This window comes from Gavialis gangeticus, unplaced genomic scaffold (genome assembly GCF_001723915.1).
Source record: "Gavialis gangeticus isolate Ggan-Ray unplaced genomic scaffold, GavGan_comp1, whole genome shotgun sequence".
NCBI lineage: Eukaryota > Metazoa > Chordata > Crocodylia > Gavialidae > Gavialis > Gavialis gangeticus.
In genome coordinates, this window is record NW_017729033.1 from 14,839,166 (window position 1) to 14,860,986 (window position 21,821).

The window sequence follows — 21,821 nt, forward strand, 5'->3', positions numbered from 1 at the left end:
TGAATATATTATATGTAAATATTTATCTTTATCACCTATTCAGTTTATTCTATTCCCTTCCCTTTTATTCTGCACCTGAATAAACCATGCACATAGTTAAGATATTGTGACCTGGTCTTTCTCTACAGAGACACTGGTAAGGGGAAGCTATGAGCAAGCTGCAGTTTCCATCTTCAGCATGTATGCCCTGCTGACCTCCCCTTCTATTGGAGAGGGGAGTACACACTCTGGTAAACCCGGGTTACATAAACAGAGCTTATGTTGCTACATAAATAAAAGGACCAAGACATTTAGAATTTAGAAGGAAAAAATCTGTTTGCCTTACGGATCAACAATAGGACCAACAACTGTGGAGTACATGTTTTCTGAGTTTGTATGCTTTGCTATGTCCTTGTGACTTTTGAAAGCTACTTGTGTGATTTTGGTAACCCTCTGGGCAGCCGAACAACCCCAATGTGTGAGGTTTTAAAAATCAATTTAGCAAAGATGCTTCAGTCACCAATAAGAATGCTACCATGACCAGAATGTAGTGTGCAATGTTCACACCAGTCAGTGTTACTGGTATATAAAATTACAATTAAGCTATATACAGAGAGAGCCAATTTAGGTCCTTTAGATTACTGTACACTGCTGTTCAACTCAGCTAATTTTCTCAGGGATAGCAACATGGTAGCAGAGCTTCCAGCAACTGAACTAGCTTCTTCCAAGCCCACGTATCTTTGCACAGTATTTGTGTGATATCAACATTACTTCAAGGGACTAAAAATGCCTATTTTCCAGGAAAGTAAGACTTTCCATCTGCTATATAGAATAATTCCAAGGAATTTAATTTTTCCAGAGAAATTAAGACTATTGGTATGCTACCACATGAGTGAATGAAGAAAATATCACAGAGCCCCATCCACCACCCAATGAAATCAGCTGAAAGATTCCCATTGAATTGTGGAGTAGACTTTACTATTCACAAATGAGCTGACAGCAAGACTTCTCTAGGTAGGCTGGGAAACATGTTGGACTTTTTCTATTCCTAAGTGTTCCAGGCATCTTCTGCTTGTTCAGTGTCTTCATGTCCAGCATAAAGGAAAGTTCTTTGTTTTGAGGGCCAATTGTCTTGTCAATTCATTTCTATAGATTCTTATCCTGTGCTCATAACTATAGCATCTTTGTGCTTGCTTGCCTGTAATGCAATAAGCAACACCTCAAACATCTATTTCATGTCTCTTTTCTACTCCTTTCCCAAGAAGGAGACATGTATATAGCAGAGTGCTCAGTTTTGAATTTTAAAATGTGTATATATACACACACTGCTATAAGTTTATATAAGAAGTCAAGGTCAAAGGAATTCACTTTGTATTTAGAATGGGAAGCGGTGAGGTCTGTGATAGTCTTTAGTTCTTACACAAGTTCATTCCACAGACTTGGGCCAGCCATCAAGAAACTTCTGTTTTCTGTGCACATAAGCTTTATCTTTCGTGTATGAAGTCTAGTTGTGCCAGAGAACCAAAGTTTTCAACCAAAGTCTTCATTCCAGAACTTTAGTCAGTCTTTTTGATACCTATGGTCCAAGGTATTGAAGACTCAGCATGCTGAGCAGGCAGTCTGAGAGCTAGCCAATAGGAAATGATCAGAAAATGGTGCCTCCTGTTCAAGAAACAAGAGACCTAGATTCAATTCTCCTCTCGGCCTGGGGTGTTTAAACCAATATCCTTCACCACCCAATGAAGCATCTCAACCAGTAGACAACAATGGGCTATATAATGTGAAAAACATAAACCTAGTCTTGGGAACAGAACCGAAGACTTCCTTCCACTCAGGTAAAATTCCTTAACACTCAGCAACAATGTAGTCATACTCCATCTTGCTTCTTCACTCTGGCTTATTGAATCTTGCATGCTTTTATATGCAGTGATACAGCTTAAACAGCATTGTGGAGAATACCTAAGTGAAAAAATGTCTATAACCTGCTGCTTAACACCGTTTTCAGATTGGTGGGAGATATATGTTTTAACCCTCCTCATACTGAGGACAGAATTTAATCCTGATCTCCTGTTTTCTGGATGAAACACCATTATTTCCAATGCTTTAAAACACGGGAGACCAACTGGCAGCATGCGTGCTATAAGTGGCACAGGCAACCTCTGTGTATAGTGTGTGGCATGTCATATGCATAGGGCAGAAAGCAGAATAGCTGATTGGGCCAGGGAAGAAGATCAGAGTGGCCAAAAAAGTTGCCCTCCACTGTTTTAAATGATCTAGTTCAGGTCTTTAAATCTATCCAGCCTCAGGTTTGCCCGGGCTTGATACGTTCCAGAATGAACAGCAGCGCCAATCTAAGCTCTGTATTAGGTGCCTAACTCCAGAAAGGGACAGATTTCAGACACATCCCTGTCTGAAACATCACCTGTTGGTTAGCTCTGAGTGGCTTCCCCCTTAGGATGCAAGATGTCTGGATACCATTTTAAGGAACCCATACATTGTATAGGGATATTAGATGCTTAATGCAGTGTTCTGATATCTCTCCAAAGACCTGACCCCTAAAAAACTAGTCATTACATCATCTATCTTTTAGGTACCTAAGTCCTTTCTTTGGATATTGTCTGAAGGTAGTTCTGGTCACGCACAGAAACAGAACGCTAGAGTTAAGTGGAGTTACAATCAAGCAGGATTAACCAGATCAGGTCATAGTTTGCACTTCCATCTCAGTTCCATCTAGGTACCTAGCTCTTTTATTGGGTCTAGCCTTTGACCTGTGGAGGAGTCAAAATTCTAGACCCAGTCCTGGCCAGCATTAGGGGGTGATACTGGAAGCTAAAACTGCCCTTGCAGTAATACAGCAATTTCTCGGAGCAGGATGGCTCAGTGAAATGGGGTAACAGGAAATGAAAATTAAGGGAGTAGAAAATGGAAAGAATTGGGATACAGAGAATCAAAAAGTATACTTCATGTAGTTGCTTCAATAAATGTTCAAAATTTTTTGATGCCATAGTAATGGAAGTGATATTGTAAAATACCTACATAACTGGATCAAATGGAAAAGAAAACAGAAAATAAGGAAAAGCTACTATAAATAGATTATAAAAAGAATGGGAAAGGAGGGCAGATGAACTAAACCAGGAGCATGGAAAAAGCTAATACACAAGATTATTTTTTCTAAAATAAGTATGTGTAAGAGAAAGTGAAATAATAAAAATATGGACACAAGGAGCTTGGAAAAATAGATGTGACAATAAGTGAAATTGAAAGAGAGCAGTAAGGAGGCATGTTAGAGTCTGAAGGATATGAGACGGCTAGAAAAATGCTTAGAATTTGTTTTATATATTTATCCTATTTTCAGGACTTACCAGGATCCTTCTGAGTCTTATAAAAGTATAAAACTTAAAAGTTTCTACTGATAAAAAGAAAGCCATGAGCCCTCCCTTGGTGCACAATAATGGTTTTTATAGCTGTCATGTTTCAAAAGAAATGCACCCTACCCAAGACTATTTCTTTGTTACCTGCACCTAGAGTGTGCTGTATAGTGGATGTGAAAACACACAACTCACAGAAAAGTTATCTTCTGAACTTTTATAGTTCAAAATGCTTTTCCAATTTTATAAACAAACACTATAAAACATAGAGCAGTTCTGTCTAGTTTTTTTTTTACAACCATTTAGGTATCTGAATAATTAAACTTGCTGTCTAGAACAGTTCCTGGAATATTATGTTTTGCAATGTCAGGCATAATACAATTTTACTTAATTTAAAAAACACATCTATAATGTCCATTTCCCCTCCCTAAGGTTTGTAACAGGTTCTCCATCAGTATTCACAATTAAGCTTTTAGGGCTGAATGGTTTTTTAGGCATCAAAAACAATGAAACAAACAAAAACACCCCCCCAAAACAAAACTTTCTGCTATCCATGTATAAGATGACACAATTGCCCAAACCATACTACATCATCTGGTTACTCTGATTTATGCAAGAGTTTTCTGAAGGAGTGTGCTAAAATAAACATGATTACAAAGTAGTCAACATAAATGCCAATAAATTATAATAAAACATAATTTAAAGCAACATAATTAGCATTATAGGTATAAATAAACAATTAAAAATCCTAATATTTAAAAGAGAGATTGCATTATTTTACATTTTGTTTTCAAAAGATTTTTTTGACATAACTTCATATAATATGTTCAAAAATCTTCCTTTCCGCCACTAGAGGGTACTGCAAGAACTCACACAGTATTTATAGGAAGGATTTTTTTTTCTTTTTTTGGCCTGTAAATGATAGAGTACAGTTGATATACTAAAATGTAGGAATCTAAAAAAAGTCTTAATTTCAAACAAAAGAATACATCATCCAGTCTAATAAACCCTTTCAGTAAAATAGTAGAACATACCTGAATTATGAGGAATATTCACTGAGATGTAGCATACATTCAGCTAAATCTATCCTACATTTAAATTATCTAAAGTATTATCTGTTTGGTTTTTTAAATTCCATTGGAAAGGAGATTTCAGACACAATTTTCTGGTTCACATTCTGCTGCTTCATCCAAGTTTGGACAGGGACTTCCGTTATTGGCTGGCTGAAGTAGTACGAAACGAGTTCTGATTTTCGTCCCTGGCTTTCCACAACGACCTCTGCAAAGACCCCAGGAAGACCACAGAGAAACCTCACAATCCAGTGGTGTTTCTGGAACATAACCAATAAAGATATGAGTTCATAAATTATGTGCTTAAGACAAACAGCTGCCAAACATGAAATTATTCTCAAATTTTCCTTTCTTATACAAAAATAAGGCTGGGGTTTGTTCTGATACATTAAAAACTTACTATCGGTTATATTGCAGATGTTATTAAAAATGAACTACTTACATATACAGAACTAAAATGATTTGAATTTTACATCCCTTTAATAAAAGCCATATGTTGTCTAGTAAATAAAAAGCATCTGTTTCGGCTCCTGAATATGCAGATATGATTATTCCAGTCTAGAGGTTGTTTGAGGTACTGCACTGGATATAGTATTATACGTATTTAATTGAAAATTTTAAATATTCCTGCCTTAGAATACTCTGCTTAAAATGAGCATACTCTGAAGACAGAGGGCATTTTACTGCCATGTTCACAACTTATTTGCCTTTCCTTGGCTTACCAGGATTAAGGATCCTATCTAGTTCATTTATACTATTTGGCACCGTTCTTTGCCTGAATACTCTTCCTATAGTTTTCATATCAATTTCTATTGAACTGCTTTTCCATTCTTCTTCATGAATAAAGAAAATTTTATTTTGGCTAAATCTTCCTGAACTTATTTTTTACAAGGAAAGGGTAAAGAGTCTTGCATATACAAACACTTCCCTTTGCTAATATAATATACTTTATAACTAAAAGCTTTTAAGACTAAAAGCTTTTCAATTAACTGGAACCAAATGAATAAGAAACTCTGTAAAATAATTTTGATAACTTATAACTACATTACAAATACTTCAAAGAAAAATGCAATAACTCATTCCCTGACAGTGGATGAAAACGTAGCTTTGCCTAAGCAAACTGCCTACAGAATTGTACTGTGTACTGAAGACTTCTGTGGGATGTCAGGGGAGAAATGGCTGGTAGAGGGAATTCCTGGGCAGTTGAACAGCTTTATGGTGTGATGACTGTGTGGATGTCTTGAATAAAATGCTGCTTTTCTAAAGCTCCCCCTCACGGTGGCAGTGCACCGTGGTCTACTCTAGTCATGGATCTCCATAGTCCTGAAGAGGATGAGGGCATGATTTCACTTGTGGCAATTAAATCTTTCCTTTTATACCTGGAATCAGTTTCTTACATTGGAGAAGTTAGTGGTTGATAAACTGAGAACGTCTGACTAGTAACATCCAATAAACATTGTGCGTACAAAGGATTACTTAAATGGAATCTGTGCTGCTCTAATTTTACATTGTCTCTGGTCCTGTTCACATTTTAGGAGGCTCAACACATTAATTTTAATAAAAACAAACAAACTATATGCATGCATTTTGGCAAAACATTAACTATCTCATTACATGCATTGAGAGGTAGTTAGCTATGTTAGTCTGAAATCAGGCAAAAGGTAGAGCGGGGTGATACCTTCAAAACCAGTTGGTTCAGAAAGACATGACCTTCCTCATCAGATGCCATGAATGGACTTGCAAAGTCTCTAAGGAGCAACCCTCCCCTTCCTTCTGCGTTATGTGTATTGCAAATTTATTGTATAACTAGGTGAAGTCTGGTACTATTTTAAAAAGTGGGGGCCAACCTTTCTGGAAGGCACACCACAAATTAGCCCTGCACCCTCTCCAAGTGCCAGTTTGATCCCCCTTTCATGCCCAGTCTGCTGCTCTGCTTTCTGCTCCCAGCTCTGTGCTCCCTACCAGATTTGTTGCTTTGCTTTCTGCCACTGCACTGCCTGTCTCCCCTCTGATCTGTCATGTGCCACACAGAGAGGCTGCCCTTGCTACTTGTGTCATGACGACGCAGGTTAACCACCCCTGATTTAAAGCATCCAAAACAGACGCCCAGTTCTGGAATACTTGGTGGGCTGGTTAAGCATGTTAATTCAGAAGGTTAATTTAGAATGTTAGTCTAGCTATTGTTTCATATTTTTGAGAGAAATTATATTAAATAAACATTTTTTTAAGAATCCCTTAGTAGATGGCTTCCTACTTGGGATAGAACCAACCAATATATTTTAGGGTAGAGAGTTGAGCCACAAGAGCAAAGGTACCATACATCATGCATTTCTCCCAAAGACACATAAAAAGGCCCCAATTCAGAAAGCTTTTAAGCATGTTCTTTAAGCCTATCCCTAATCATGAAAGCACCTTTCCTGAGTTGAGGACAAAATAAGTAATTCTCTCTCAAATGTTACAGGAAATGGGGATTACTCCAAATGTTTGTAGACAAGCTTCTTTGGATAGATGTGATATCTTTTATTAGACCAACTAAACAACTGAAAAAAAATTGTTCTTTTGGGCACAAACGACCATCTTCAGGCATAGGGAGAATCTACACCTGAAGAAGGGTGTTTGTGCCAGAAAGCTTGCAAAGAACAATTTTTCCAACTATTTAGTTGGTCTAATAAAAAAAGATATCACATCTACCCAAAGAACCCTGTCTGCCTGTGTCCTTAGACCAACATGGCTACAACCAACAGCTCCAAATGTTTGTGCCACTCCGGTACAAAGGCGCATGATCAGCTCTTGTTTACTAATCATAATACATTTAACAAAATACTCTAACTCAAGTAGAAATCTATTCATACGTATTTGCCATCGTTACTTAACTGTGAAGAGGGTGACTTTTTGAATAGCTCACATCATAGTCTAAGCTCCTAGCACAGAGCTGGGGGAATGAAATACTTAATTTGAGTCTGAAAAAAATGACTTGCTTAAAACATGGCTGCTGCTACGTGGAAGCTAAAGGACGCAGCCCACTGTTCTTCCCCATTCAGTTTTATGCCCTGAAGTCCTTCTCTTACTCATAACTGTCCCTCCTTGTGATCCTTTCAGAAAGTCACCACACGGGTGTGTACAGTATACTGGCACGAGTACTTTGCCATCTGCCCATTTTCTCCTGTTCAGAGGGCGATTTTGAGCCTTGAAATTTATCTATAGAACAGACTTGATACCGTGATCTAAACTTTTTTTTACATTAGCACAAGCTCTTACTGACAGTCAGCCCTGGGGTGGGACAAGTTTGTTTGGAATTAAAACTTGGCTCCATTTGGGCATTTCAGTAAAAGTCTGACATTTTTTATCAAGTATCTTGTTCTGTAGATGTCAGCTGCCATCATAATTATGTCCCAGTCAGTTAGATGAACTTTGTCTTTTATTTCACATCATTACCAATATGGTTTCTTAACAAGATGAAAACAGGCATGACAGTTCCTTTGTGCCATTCTCATGTAAAAACTAAGGAGCATGTGTTTTAAAATCTGCACAGGATTTGGGGAGTTGCAATTCTGACAGAGTATCCCTTCTTCAACATATGCCTGGCAGCTCTGTATACATTTTCTAGTTTGAATCAGCCGTGCTATGGACCTAATTCAAACCTGTGGACATGAATAGTCTCTTCCTCCACTTTTTTCAGGCACCCTCCTCTGGTAGTAACTTCTTTCTCATTCTCAGATGTAGTCTCTGTTTCCTGTCATAAATGGCCCAGTTCTTATGGTGCTTACTCTAAAGTTATGCTGGTGCATTGCTATTTACTTCAGAGGAATTATTGCTGATTTATATCTGTCAGACCCAGAATTCGTAGGAACAGTAAATGCTGTCACACAGAAAAGGATTACAGAGAAATGTATGGAATTTCTCTTCTTTGGTTTCAACCCCTGTTTCCATGTCACAATCCTTTTGTGTACAGCATATATGTCAGAGAAAGAGTTGCCACTATGAGACAGAATAGTCTGCTAAGTTGTGTTTCTCTTCCAAACGGGCTTCCAAGTTGCATGCATTTTCTGAAGGTTTGTTCCTTTCCTTGCTTCATAGTGACTGGGGACAAAAGCATCTAACTGATCCAAATACTATCCACTTACCTGAGACTGAATCATCTATTTCATTGCCTTTTCTATTCAGTTTAGAAGCAGGAACACCCCGTTGATTTTTCTTAAACTTCACCAGGGTTACACGAGCAATCGGTGGCAAATTTTTTAACTTGGGATAATAAAACGAGTTCGCTGGATGACTTGGAGAGGAACAAGTGATCTATGAAATTAAAAAAAAAAGGAAGTTTAGAGAAATAGTGTTACCATGTTATTAGTAAGAAGAGAATTTTAAAACTAATTGTCATGTTTTATTAATACTTCTTGGCAAATAACATTCATTCTGGGGTATTCAGCCCTTATGTACTCTAAACTCACAAAAGAGCTGATTTCTTACCATTAACATAATCTCCTAGTCCTGGGGTAGGCAACCCCCAGCATGGGTGCCAGAGGATGGCACATGAAAGCATTTTGCTTGACACGTGCACCTCGGAGCAGCCGGCAAGGAAGGGGGCGTGGGCTGCACTGGCACAAGGATCAAGGCCCTTGCGGTTCCCCAGCCATCCGCCCCTGGCATGCCAACATCTTACAAGTGGAGGCTGTGGGTGTTTTTGGCACTGCACAAAAACAATGCCAACCCCTGCCGTAGTCCCTTGTGGAAAGGACTGAAGGATTAGCATTACCCCAAAAACATTGGCACTTGTGGGTAAAAAGGGGGGAGGCAGAGGTTGAAGGAAGAGACCAGGGGAGTGCAAGACTATCAGCTGGAAATAGTGGGTGGTGCTATGCCTGACATGGAACTTGTATACAGGAAGCCTGAAGAGCTGCATTTCCGGTTCTGTACCCACTTGCCCGCTGCCATTAATACTACATTTTGATCCAGGACTGTGAAGTTGTTGTCTGGGTGCTGACCATTTTACAGTGTGCAGTTGAGCTACTGTTCCACCCTACCATTAAAATGCTTCCTGAAAGAGAGTACTATGAAGTAGATGGTGTGTAGAGTAGGCTAAGAAGTGAAAAAAGAAGAGGGCAGTAGCATCAGAAAAATGTTTGAGCAAAGCTGTCCTTCCTTTCCCAAACTGAGATTCCCTACCACAGATTAAGTATCTAGCACAATGAGTACACCAGGTCTTCCCAGCTTTATTGTATTTTAAAATGTAACTAGCTTTTTATTAAAGCATAAAAACCAATTAAATATTATTTATTGGACTATGCAGTTCATCCAGTATAAGGGATCACCCACAAGAATTTTTGCCTCTCATATTTCCTAGACCATCACAACAACAAGCTCACCTCAACACCATTAAGCATTTATTTGGTCTACAGCAATTATTTAAAAACAAGTGTACAAATGTATTATGATCCCAGATACCAAAATTCATTTAATGAAATGGCTTTGCAGAGCAAATGCTAAGTGATATCACCATGGAGTTGCTAGCTGTGTCACAAGTCCAGATACAGCCCCAGAATTCCCAAATGCTGAAATAATTAATTCAAGAAGAAATGTTTATCCTGCAATTCCAAAACAAGTTTTATTTTAAGGAAAGAAATCATATATCATTCTGGTAGGACATAATTCAGCATACAGAAGCAACAGATTTGAACTTACCTCTGTAATGGTGTCCTGGGGAATAGTGGCAAAATTTGGCGAGGAAAATGTGAAGCCACTGTCGGTTCCAGCATCATATGGAAAAAGATCTACTGATACTTCTTCTTTCCAGCGATTTCCTTCACAGAGATTTAGACTGTCTATCCCCACAAACCAATCAGGGCTTGGCACAATTCGTACAACAAATGAAACCTATAGATTAAAATAAAAACTTAATTAAAAAAAAATCTGACAAAGCACGTTGTGCCCTCGTGTTGTCAAGCCTTGGAGTCTCAGGACTGACCCCTTATGTGACAGTGTTTAGGATCATCCTTTTTTTTTTTAGCATTTCTAAAAGGAAATATGCCACTGAGCTTTTTTAGTATTGAATTTGCTTAGAGTTCCTTAAACTGTTGGATTCTATTAGCAAGTCTTTGGCTTTCTAGTGTATTTGGCATTTTGTCCTCCACTGGTAGAAAATAAACCAGTCAGAGCCCCTTAAAATGAAAATGTAAAACACTTACTAACTGATGCCTTGAATGAACTTCTAATTCAGTAGATGTTTCTCCTGTACCAGTAGAAACAGCAGGAGCTGAGAAGATCCCATGTACACTTTGGATTCTTTCCCCAGCTTCCTCTATTTCCTTCATTAAAACCCATGCTTCACCTTTTTCAGCAAAATCACGTACGCCATTGCTGGCATATTCATTCCTTTTCCACATGTTGTAGTCAGAACTATGGGTGACACCTAATGAAGGGAATACATTGTGCACTGTAAAAGTCTGTTTTGGATTGTCTTAATTCCTGCAGTTTTTCTGTTTTTATTCTGAGGTGGAACAATATGCGTAGCAACATTCAGAATATGCTAAAATATTTAACCTATTACTGTTTACTTCGGCTGTAGCCAATTGGAAACAGAAGTGAACTGGAAACAGCTGGAGATTTTTGTAAGCGTTCTGGATACGGCAAGTCCTGTAAATTATGTTTTATTTCTAAAGCGGCTTTAGTTCTTACTTATCCTTTATTAAAGGAAAATATGAACAAAAATTCAATGTCTATTTTTACTTACCTAGCACGGATGACCACTGGGCTGGAGGCCTATACAGGGGATACTGCTTAGGGAAAGCAGTCTGACTCCATTTCCCTGTAAAGACTATGCTGTATTTAGCAAGCTCCTCTGCTGTGCAAATAGACTCATCACCCACAGGCAGACAGCTGGCACAGCCCAGAATTGTTAAAAGCAGTGTCCAGATAACTTTACAGGAGCTGTAGACAAGCATCAGCTTTTCCATTTCCTTATACATGGAAAGAAAAAGTATGTTAGCCTTATTAGTCACTATAGATTCAAAACCGAGTAACTATAACCAATGAAATTTAAGACAGGATAGGTTTTGAGCAAAAAAAACAAAATACACATCTAAAACATAAAAAAAACCTTATTGCTCCCAAGAACATTATTATAAAACTTCCAGATTTGAAGTTTCCATACAATATGCTACAATTCTGTAATTCTACCTCCGACAAGTGTTTCTAATGGGAAAAAATAAAAATAAGTCGAACTTGCTCACGGTAATACATTTGAAGAAATCTGTTTCTTATTTTCTTTTAAAATCTTATTAGAATCACATCTTGAATTAATTAGACTAGCAAATGTTTCTGTGGAAAACATTAATGGCATATTTATTCTTTTAAAGATTAAATTGCATGTGACTTTGCCAAGAGACATGATTTATTTTAAATTTGTGTTCTAAAAATTCTGCTTCATGGCACAACATTTAAAGTCAAATACTTTTCAAACTTAATTAATTGCTTTGCTGTCACATTTTGTACAAAAAACATTTGAAAATTAACATAGTCATTACAAATACTCTTGCATCAGACTGTTAAACTCAAGCAGTTGCTTAAAATAATAACTTCTAAAACTTGCTTTTATATGCTTTTGTCCTTTGAGAAAAATTTGTGAACATATTTGAAACACTAATAGCTGTATAATACATTCATTTATTAAAAGAGTTGTGAATACTCACTAAATATTTCCTCTGGAGCACTGATAGGGTAAGAGCACCTGCTTTTGCTGGCAGCTGAGCTGTTCTGCAAGAGGACAGTAGGAGTCTTGCTATTTATGCCTGAAGAGGGTCCCTTTGGTCCAACAATTATTATAACATTTAGACTTTCCAATTTAAAAAAAATGCATGTCATACTCTTGCTTACAGTTTTTTGGATGCACTATCCGAGTCTCTGTATGCCAGTGGGTTCAGGCTCTTTTTAGGAAACTGTGGTGCCAAGTAGGCAAAACATGCTTTTTAAAAGTACCTTAGATTATTACCAAGTTTTCTGGTAACTGTACTTTGGTCTTATTAATGCCTTTAAGCAACACAAATAAATGGGCTCCAACGCTGAAGTAGCTTTGGTGGATCTGCTTTGAATGAGAAGCATGTTTTCTTGTAAGTTTTATTGTCTGACAGATGCTGCCTCCAAACATTTACAGAGATCTCTCACTGTTAAACAGCACATGTGCATTTTCAAATAAGAAGGTAGAAGCAGCTAAAAAGTCAAGAGAAAGAAAGTAAAAATAGGAAGTCACACACACTCACTCACCCAGATCATGTCTCCTGGAAATATGAATTAATTTTAAACAGTACAGTGTATGTGTTTGCATTCTACAGTCCCGTACACTGTATAATGAAAGGGCTCTGTAACATTGTGGTTTATTTGGAAATAGTGGGTTTTGGAAACTGAGATTTTTTTTTTTAGCTCTCTGCTCTTCAGAGTAAAAATGGTAGGTAAAATCTTTTTAGTAGAGTCAAATGTGTTTTGTAGTAAAGTAGATATATTCACATCACTAGAAGTATTTTTTTTTTTTGTGAACAGATATACTGTGATGCATTTTAATTCTTTTCCCTATGGGCATTTGGAAAGGTTAACAAAACCTCATGTGGATGATCAAGAAAGGGCGTTCAAGAGTCAAGAATATAACATGGAGAATGTCTTGTGAAGAGTCCCTCCTATTTAGATTCTGGGATTTTCTACCCAAGCATTTTCACTGATCACAAATGTAATGTTATAGCAAGAGAAAGAAGTAAGCAATTTTATGGTCGTAACCTCCCCATCCACTATAAAGACGCATGTTGCACGCTGCATCTACGTTCCAGGAAGAGCTGGAAGACAGCAAGCTTTGACTTAAAGGTGCTCCTAAACAAAGGACAAGCTGTCTCTCCTACAGAAAATCCACAGAAGGGGGCACACTAGGAAAAAAGATCTATCTACATAGATTTAAGGAAAATCACTGGACTCTAGCGTGCTATGTGCACGCCCATGCACTTTAGTTCCAAGGTGCTTTCCTCCACCCTGTTGTAGCACCTTTGGCTGCTGTCCAGGAATATAGATTCTACCATGTGGACGGTAGAAAAGTTAACACATGTGAACATTTTTTTCAGTTTATCATGAAGTCCATTTGGGAATGACAAATGCATCACACAACTCTCTTCCTTCACAGGTAGGCTTGCCATCGATGGCAAGCATCTCAGAGGTAACTTCCACGTGAGAACAGAGGACACCTATGGGAAAGCTTCAATTTAAACCTCTTTTAGACTGGGATTTTCATTAAAGGATGCCATTAAGTCAAGATTTTAGCCATGTTTTTTTGTTGTTGTCAGTGTATGTTACCTTCACAGTTACTGAGTTAAACCTTCAAATGCCAAACCATACTGTTACATTTCTAGCGGTTACTTTAAAATAAAACAAAGCAATTAGGGCTGGATCCAGCACTTTCAGTTTTTCAAGCTACATGGCAGACTATCTCATTCCAAGGAAAAATGGGCCTCAAGACTAACACTAAAGCCAAGACATCCCCCCAACCAGCTATACAACCCTAGTACCATGACTGCAAGTCTCGAATGTAGATGCAGAGTGCAGTGTGCATCTTTATAATGGTTTGGGAGGTTGCTACAAGAAAATCGCTTGCTTCTCTCTTTTGCTATAACTAGGAGGAGAACAACTTGTGCAAATCACATCACTCTGCTCCCTGTGCTTCACGATTTCCATTTCTTGGGACTATCAAGCACTTTTCCTGCAAATCTGCAGGGAAAGGTAAATAATCCAGCCCTAGATCAACTGCTCTGCTCTCTGGCCATTGTGAGAGTCAGAGCAGAACTGAGACAGTTTTGGGGGGGAATATATTAAATGAGTTGGTTGTTGGAGAGAGTTGTAAGGAGATTCCTCGTGTGCTAGAGAGAGTTGTAAGTGGATCTCTTCCAGTAGCATAACTAGGGGTGGGTGAGAGGGGTATCTGCACTCAGTGCCAAGTTGGAGAGAGGCCAGTTTTGCCCCCCCAGCCCCAGGGGTGCATGCTCCAGCTGCATACCCATGCTGGGAACTCCGAAACAATTCCTTGCTGCTGCTTTAATAGCAACAGTGGGAGCAAGGAAAGCATGTGGCAGCAGCAGATGTAGCTCAGCCAGGGACTGCTTAGAAGTTCCCAGCATGGGTAAGACTGTTGCCCCCAACCCTGGCAATCTCAAAACTGCATGTGCCCCCAACTCTCCTGCAGGGTTTGCCCAAGGTGCCAGCTCTGCTTGTTATGCCATTGATTCCTTTCCATTGTTTTCCATCTCCCCAACACTCTACTTTGCAGAGCATGCCTAGTAATTACTAGGCATCCTTAAGTTTCTGCCTTGAGCCAACATGTGCTATGAAGGACACAGACAGAAGAGTTAAATTCTTCAGGGCTTACGGTCCCTTTAGGACTGCCATTAGCATTGCTGTGTAGTGAAAGCATCACCCAAACAAAAACAGAACTTCTTCAAATAATGATGCCTTAACGGCTTTCTCTGTAGCTGAAGAAAACATAGGAAACTTCATCCAGCATTAAGTTGTCAAGAGAGTCTACTGACTTAGAGTCTTGGGCTCATTTCTCTGGATGCCAATCAGGCTAGGCAAAATGACTCTCTATCATCTTGTAGGTGTATCCCAAAACACCTAATTCAGTATACCCTAGTGGCAGAGAGAGGTAGATGTCCACTCAGTGAATTACTGTTCGTGGCTGGAAAACCACACATAGCAAGTTTCTGTGGGTCAGTAGCTGAGGAAGAAATTTCTGTGAGATAACAGCCTATGCTTCCATTCCTTCTTTGGTTTTTATGTCCAATCAAAGAAAATCTGAAACCACATGGAAAACTTTCAAAAAATAATCTTGCATTTAGAAATCCTTCTGCCTTTACATAGTATTTTGTTATGGATTTTTCCATCCCTCTTTTGCATAAAAATATTGTTTTAACCAATGTCTCTTCAAGCAAAGGGAAGGAAGGGAAGATTAAGCCTAAGGAACACAAGTTCCCTAAGGTACTCCACTTTGGAGCGACTTTATCTTATACCTCATTAGAGGAGAGTTAATTTGTCACATGATCAGCCACTTTTAAAGCGCTCTGCAGCCGCCCAGGTGTGTCTCGCATGGCTGTAGAGCATTTTCAGGGGGCAAATTGCACAACAAAGGTAACTTCTGTCTGCACACATTAACTGTAACATGGCAGTTAGTCCCTGTAAAATGGAACTGTTCGCCCTTTTGAGAGCCCAGCTCTCAAAATGGATGGGTCATATTCGACCTGGGGGGAGGTGGTTAGCGGAGTCCCCCAGGGCTCGGTCCTGGGGCCTGCGCTGTTCAATTTCTTCATCAGCGATCTGGATGATGCGGTGGAAAGTAACCTGTTTAAATTCGCTGATGACACCAAAATTTGGGGGGAGGTGAGCACGCTAGCAGGGAGTGAGAGATTGCAGAGGGATCTGGATAGGTTACAGGGGTGGGCTAACAGGAACAGGATGCGTTTCAATACGGACAAGTGCAGGGTGCTGCACTTGGGCAGTAGGAACCAGCAGCACACTTACACAATGGGGAACTCCCTACTTGAGAGCACGGAGGCAGAAAGAGATCTTGGAGTCATTATTGACTCCAAGATGAACATGGGCCGACAATGCGAGGTCATGGTTGGCAGGGCTAACCGGACCTTGTCGTGCATCCACAGGTGCATCTCGAGTAGAGCCAAGGAGGTGATCCTCCCCCTCTACGCGACGCTGGTCAGGCCACAGCTGGAGTATTGTGTCCAGTTCTGTGCGCCCCATTTCAAGAGGGATGTGGACAACATGGAGAGGGTCCAGAGGAGGGCCACCCGCATGATCCGGGGACAACAGGGCAGACCCTACAGTGAGAGACTGCGGGACCTGAACCTGTTCAGCTTCCACAAGAGAAGGCTGAGGGGGGACCTGGTGACCGTCTATAAACTCACTAGGGGGGACCAGAAGGGTTTGGGGGAGACGCTGTTTCCCCTAGCGCCCGCTGGCATAACAAGGAGTAATGGGCACAAGTTGATGGAGAGGAGGTATAGATTGGACATCCGCAAGAACTACTTCACAGTTAGGGCGGCTAGGAGCTGGAACCAACTTCCAAGGGAAGTGGTGCTGGCCCCTACCCTGGGGGTCTTTAAGAAGAGGCTGGATGCCTACCTGGCTGGACTCATTTGAGTCCCGTTTCTCTTTTTGGGGTTTTTTGTTGTTCTCCCGCCCTGGCAGGGGGTCGGGCTAGAAGATCTACTAGGTCCCTTCCGACCCTTATTCTATGAAACTATGAATCTATGAATCAAATGGGAGCGGGCCCACCTCTCATCAACAGGAGCTGAGTCTATGTCCCTGAGGGCGTAATTGTGCTCTGTATATGGTAAGCAACATGACTGACAAAATTAGCCAGGACTACTCTGCTACATTATGAAAATAAGGGAAGAGAGATTAAATTTATGTTGCTATTTTTCAGGTTAGTTTTCCTGCAAGTGTCCAACAGCAATAGCACCAGGAGCCCATGTATGCATTTTTACCCATATTCCTGAATTATTGCCACATATTAAAGATTTACAAAAACAATCTCAATTTTGCTGCTAAAAAATGTGTGCTTGTATCCTACAACATACGCAAGCTGTTTTAATAAGACTATAAATATCTTACCTTTCTTTGTCTTCTAACAGAAACATAAAATTGTATTACTTAAGAGGGATTATATGCCCATACCTTTTCTTGAAGTTACCATGGATACACATACTATTATGGATACTCAACAATGCTGAAAGCTGTATACTGAATCTGAGTCCTTCCAGTTTAAGTTATAAAACCTCAATAACAGTGTAGTAAGTATCAGAATATTTTTATTATAAAAAATGATTGGGTAGTATTTGGGCCTTCTGTGAAACACAGAGTTTAAAAAGAAGAACAAAGAGTTTCCCCACAGCTGAAAAATGGAGCAAGGAGAGAGGGTGGCCAAGGCATTCTGTGTACATGGGCACATTGTTTTGTGGATGGTTGTGAAGGGGGCTCCTCTTGCTAAGTAATGACTTCTAAATTTCCACACCCCTGGACTTCATGAAAAAAACCTTCGTCTCACCTTGGTATTTGCAAATACCAAATACTCAGCTATATGGCTTAGAGAACATCATATGGGAGCATGTTCAACTTTGCAACAGTCACCTTGCTCAACAAACAGCATCAGTCCCTTAGAGCATGTCTTAACCATCAAAGGCTTCATCCAGAGATATGACATTTTTCTAGGAGAATTTGTAACAGGAAGCTGGGGCAGGATTTCCTGTTGTCTTTCTAGACAACCAGAACTCGGCGGTGATGGAAAGAGCAGTTTCTCCATTTAATTCATCATTCTGGCAATCAAGGCTCTGGGAGCAGAGCCAGTCTTCGCAACACGGCCTTTAATCTGCGGAGTGACTGCTCCATAATGGTGATGCAATCAACTGTAGAACAAGCATGACCTAGCAGACCTCTGAACTCAGCTGGACATTTAAATGATCTGAAGACAAAGGCTAAAGCTTACAGAGCTGAGTCAGTCACCTATGCGGCACTTGTGTCACGACTTTAAATATGCTTTGTTTGAATAATTACAGGAAGAGCTGTATTCTGTACAGTTCACTAAAAACAGAAAAAACGCTTGGCTAGAATTCAAGTGGTACTGCACTACAGCCTGGATAAAATATTCTGGATCTGGGTAGAATATTCTCAAAATACTGTACATGCAGACAATGGAAAACAGGTCTAAAGATGAAATCATTACTTCACATCCCTCATCCCTAGGTAGGTCTAAGCAAGCAGCTTGGTATAAAAACCCTTATATGCATTTCAATATGGTAGCTTTCAAGTTCAATGAACCTTCATGAAAAGGTTAATTGGTTGGAGTTTCAGCTGCATCATTTTGCATTTTTAAAGAGTATCATTTTCTTTGTTTGGTTTTCATGCCTCTTCTCACATGTGCTTGCTAATGGATTTTCTATCCTTCCTAATCCTCATATGTTGTTAAATTTGCTAGCTGAGTTTAAGGCAGAAATATTATTTCATAAAGTGCATGAAAAATAAGACACTGAAAAAGGGTCTGAAGTAAAAGATAGTTAAAAATGACTCTCTGGTTAGAGATATCTGAGGTAGAAATAATACAATGAATCATCTAGATAAAACTTGCTGCAGTTAAGATATTTTTGTAAGAAATATGTTTCATCTTCCAGAAATGTCAGCATTGACTTGGAGAGAGGCTGTAGTGGGAGATTTTTCTTTTTTTGTTTGTTTTTTGGCCACTGAACTTCTGTCACAGAAATATTGGGGCATTTTATAATACTATCAATGGCATTAAATATGCAATTAAGTAAAAAATTTGACTTCCTAAATTTCATTTAGTATTAGCTATTAAGGCTGTGCACCGGGGGCAGGAGTCAGCCTGACTCCCTGCCCTCTGCTGGATCTTGTGCCGGGGATGGGAAGTCAGCTCAGCTGGACTGACTTCCCAACCCCAGCGCTATGGTCAAAACATTTCTTTCGAAACATTTCAACTAGCCTCATTTTGTTTCGAGGCTATTTTGACGGCCTTTGTTTCTCTTTGATTTTGCTGTTTTGACCTCAAAATGAGTCGAAAAAGCATTGAAACGAAACGGCCGGTGAAATTTTGCACAGTTCTATTAGCTGTAGGTACAAACAGATACACCAGTTGTATTAATATCAAAGGACACAAGCTGTTAAAATGCAATTGTTACATCTGCGCCATTCTGTAGTGACACATCTCCAACTTTATCCCTGCTTCATTTAGGTCAAATTAGGGTAAATTAGGTGGCTTGTATTCTTACAGAATTATGCAGACATCACAGATCACAACAGCTAATGTGCACCCCTGAGCAGCAGCTCCCACACTACACCCTACCCCACCCCACTTTTACAGTGGCTAAAATGTGTATTTGTCCATAATCCCTCTCTCATGTCCACTCTCTTTGGCAACGCTCCAAAGACTACCAAATCGTCTCAATACTTCTTATGTACTCATCACCATGGTGCACTTTATCATCTCTTGTTTTACAAAATAATTAAGTTGCTGCTGTCACATTTTTAAAAGAAAATCTTAAGTCTACCTACATAATAGATGGATTATTATAAACATCAAACCTGTAATTCATAATTTAATAAGGTACTGCAAAATATCAATTATCTCTTTCCTAGGCTGCATCGTATATCCTGAGATCGAACCCATGCATTCAAAGCAGTGCTATTCAACCTTGCTGCAGTGTCTCTCCTGGACTCAAGCTCAATGTAAAATAAAAGGACAACCCTGAGTACAGGAGCTGAGCCAGTAACAGAAAGTCCATGTATTTTTCCCAGTAGACCCATGGAGATTTGTGATAATGGTAACACAGCTGTAAACTATACTATTACATTTCTCTTAGACCCCTTCCACATGGCAATTCCCCTGAAAAAATGTTTGTGGGGGTTTCTTTCTCAGAGAATGGCATAGTTAGGGAGTATGATGTGCCAAGGTGATATTAGGGCCTGATACCATTAGCGTCTCTTGAGAGAAGGCCAGGAACTTTAGGAGGGTCTCAGAATCTGCTTTGTTTTCCGAGTTGAAATTTGTTCTGTGCAGGTTATGATTTGTGGGAAATTTTATAAGGAAAATGTTGCAGACCATTCCTCACGCTAGTACTCTCTCAAAGGTATTTCCATGGGAAAGAATGACAAGGGCACTTATGCTGTAAGATCAATTCCTATTAAATCTATGTTCTTGAAAAGCTATATCCTATGATACTGGCATATTCTGCTGACGGAATATCCATCGCTAGTAAGACATTTAAAACCAAATGAAACAAAGCCTTGGAGATATTCTATCAGGGGAATAATGAACACTACAAGAATCAGGAAACTTTGTATTTTGAAGGTTCATATTTGGAGGTCTAATGTGTCAGATACTGTATATATATATTTCTGACATCCCAGCTTATCAGTAAATTTGGTCCAATCCAAATTGAGAAAGTTGGAGAATTCTGAACAAAGGGAGAGCAACAGAATAAAGCAGAGGATGAAATATAAACACTGCAACATTAGATATTCGATAGCACGAGAAAACCTTAGTAGTAGTAAAGAACAGGAATAACTATAATATTTCATAGAAGAAAGTAAATTGAATTGTTTCTGATCTTATTCCAATATCTCAAAACTAAAACAAAGAACTCACACTTTTCCCGAAAGAATTTATTAAGGAAAATGTTCCAGCAGCCCTGTGATTCCCAGTAAAACTCAAGGTAGGGGAGAACTCATTTTTTCTAGGTCATTACTTCTGTCAGGCATTTACTGCTGAAAGTGAAATCTGAAGAGAGAGAGAAAAAAACCCAACAAAAGTGTGATTCGGAAAGAAAGGAGAAATAGGGACTCTCTTAAAAAAGGTGGGCTGTATAATCCGTTGAAACTAAGTATTATATTATTGTGTATTTGTTAAGCACCAAGATCATGAGAGCTGCTTTAATTCCGATTTTGATTTTAAAATAGGTTTGCCTGTCTACTGCATGGAGAAGAATTGAATCCACCAAAAAGATTTGTTTAGAATGAATTCTTCTGCACTATTTTACATATTAATTATAAGCTAAATGTAAATTGATGTTAACTCAAATTCTATAATCTCACATGGCTCAGTGCTGCTCTTTTCCCATGTGTTCTTCCTTCTGCATCATCCCTGAATCAATGTTAATTATGGTTCTAAGAACTGGATCAGATCCTAAATTCAATTGCACCAGAAAAAATATAGACTAACTACAGTAAAATGACTCCTGGATTACACTGGTATAATGGTGATCAGAATCTGACCCTGCTGCTTTTAAATGGTATACAAAACTGAGGTCCTGACATCCTTGGCTGATAGAAATCCCATTGTCCTGACCAAATTTCATAGTTTCATATTTTCATAGTTTCTAGGGTCGGAAAGGACCTGAGAAGATCATCTAGTCTGACCCCCTGCCATGGCAGGAAAGAGTACTGGGGTCAAATGACCCCAGCAAGGTGTTCATCTAACCTCTTCTTAAAAACCGCCAGGGTAGGAGCCTGCACCACCTCCCTTGGAAGTTGGTTCCAGACCCTAGCCGCCCTGACCGTGAAGTAGCGCCTTCTGATGTCTAACCTAAATCTACCCTCTGCCAGCTTGTGACCGTTATTCCTGGTCACTCCTGGCTGTGCTCGGGGGAACAGTGACTCCCCCAATGCCTTCTGATCCCCCCTGACCAGTTTGTAACAGGCCACAAGATCCCCCCTCAGCCTTCTCTTGACAAATTTCAATTTGTCCTTCTCAGTTCCCCATGCAGAATCCATTAAAGAGAATATTTGACATTAAATAGTTCCTGACCTATCCTGTTGTGTAATGTTGCTGTGCACGGTTACACTGTTACTACATTTCATTCTAGGG

The 21,821-nt window shown here is 39.4% G+C and overlaps 1 protein-coding gene across 1 annotated transcript; it reads right to left on the bottom strand.

Moving 5' to 3' along the window:
• Positions 1 to 3,577: 3,577 nt before the first annotated feature.
• SPON2 (spondin 2) lies at positions 3,578 to 12,156 on the bottom strand. The gene is made up of 6 exons (XM_019526651.1): positions 12,103 to 12,156; positions 11,145 to 11,370; positions 10,600 to 10,823; positions 10,097 to 10,288; positions 8,542 to 8,710; positions 3,578 to 4,677 (listed from the first exon to the last, which is right to left on the bottom strand). The coding sequence occupies exons 2-6, from the start codon at positions 11,365 to 11,367 to the stop codon at positions 4,499 to 4,501; spliced, it is 987 nt and encodes a 328-aa protein (XP_019382196.1). The 5' UTR covers positions 11,368 to 11,370; positions 12,103 to 12,156; the 3' UTR covers positions 3,578 to 4,498.
• Positions 12,157 to 21,821: the final 9,665 nt, after the last annotated feature.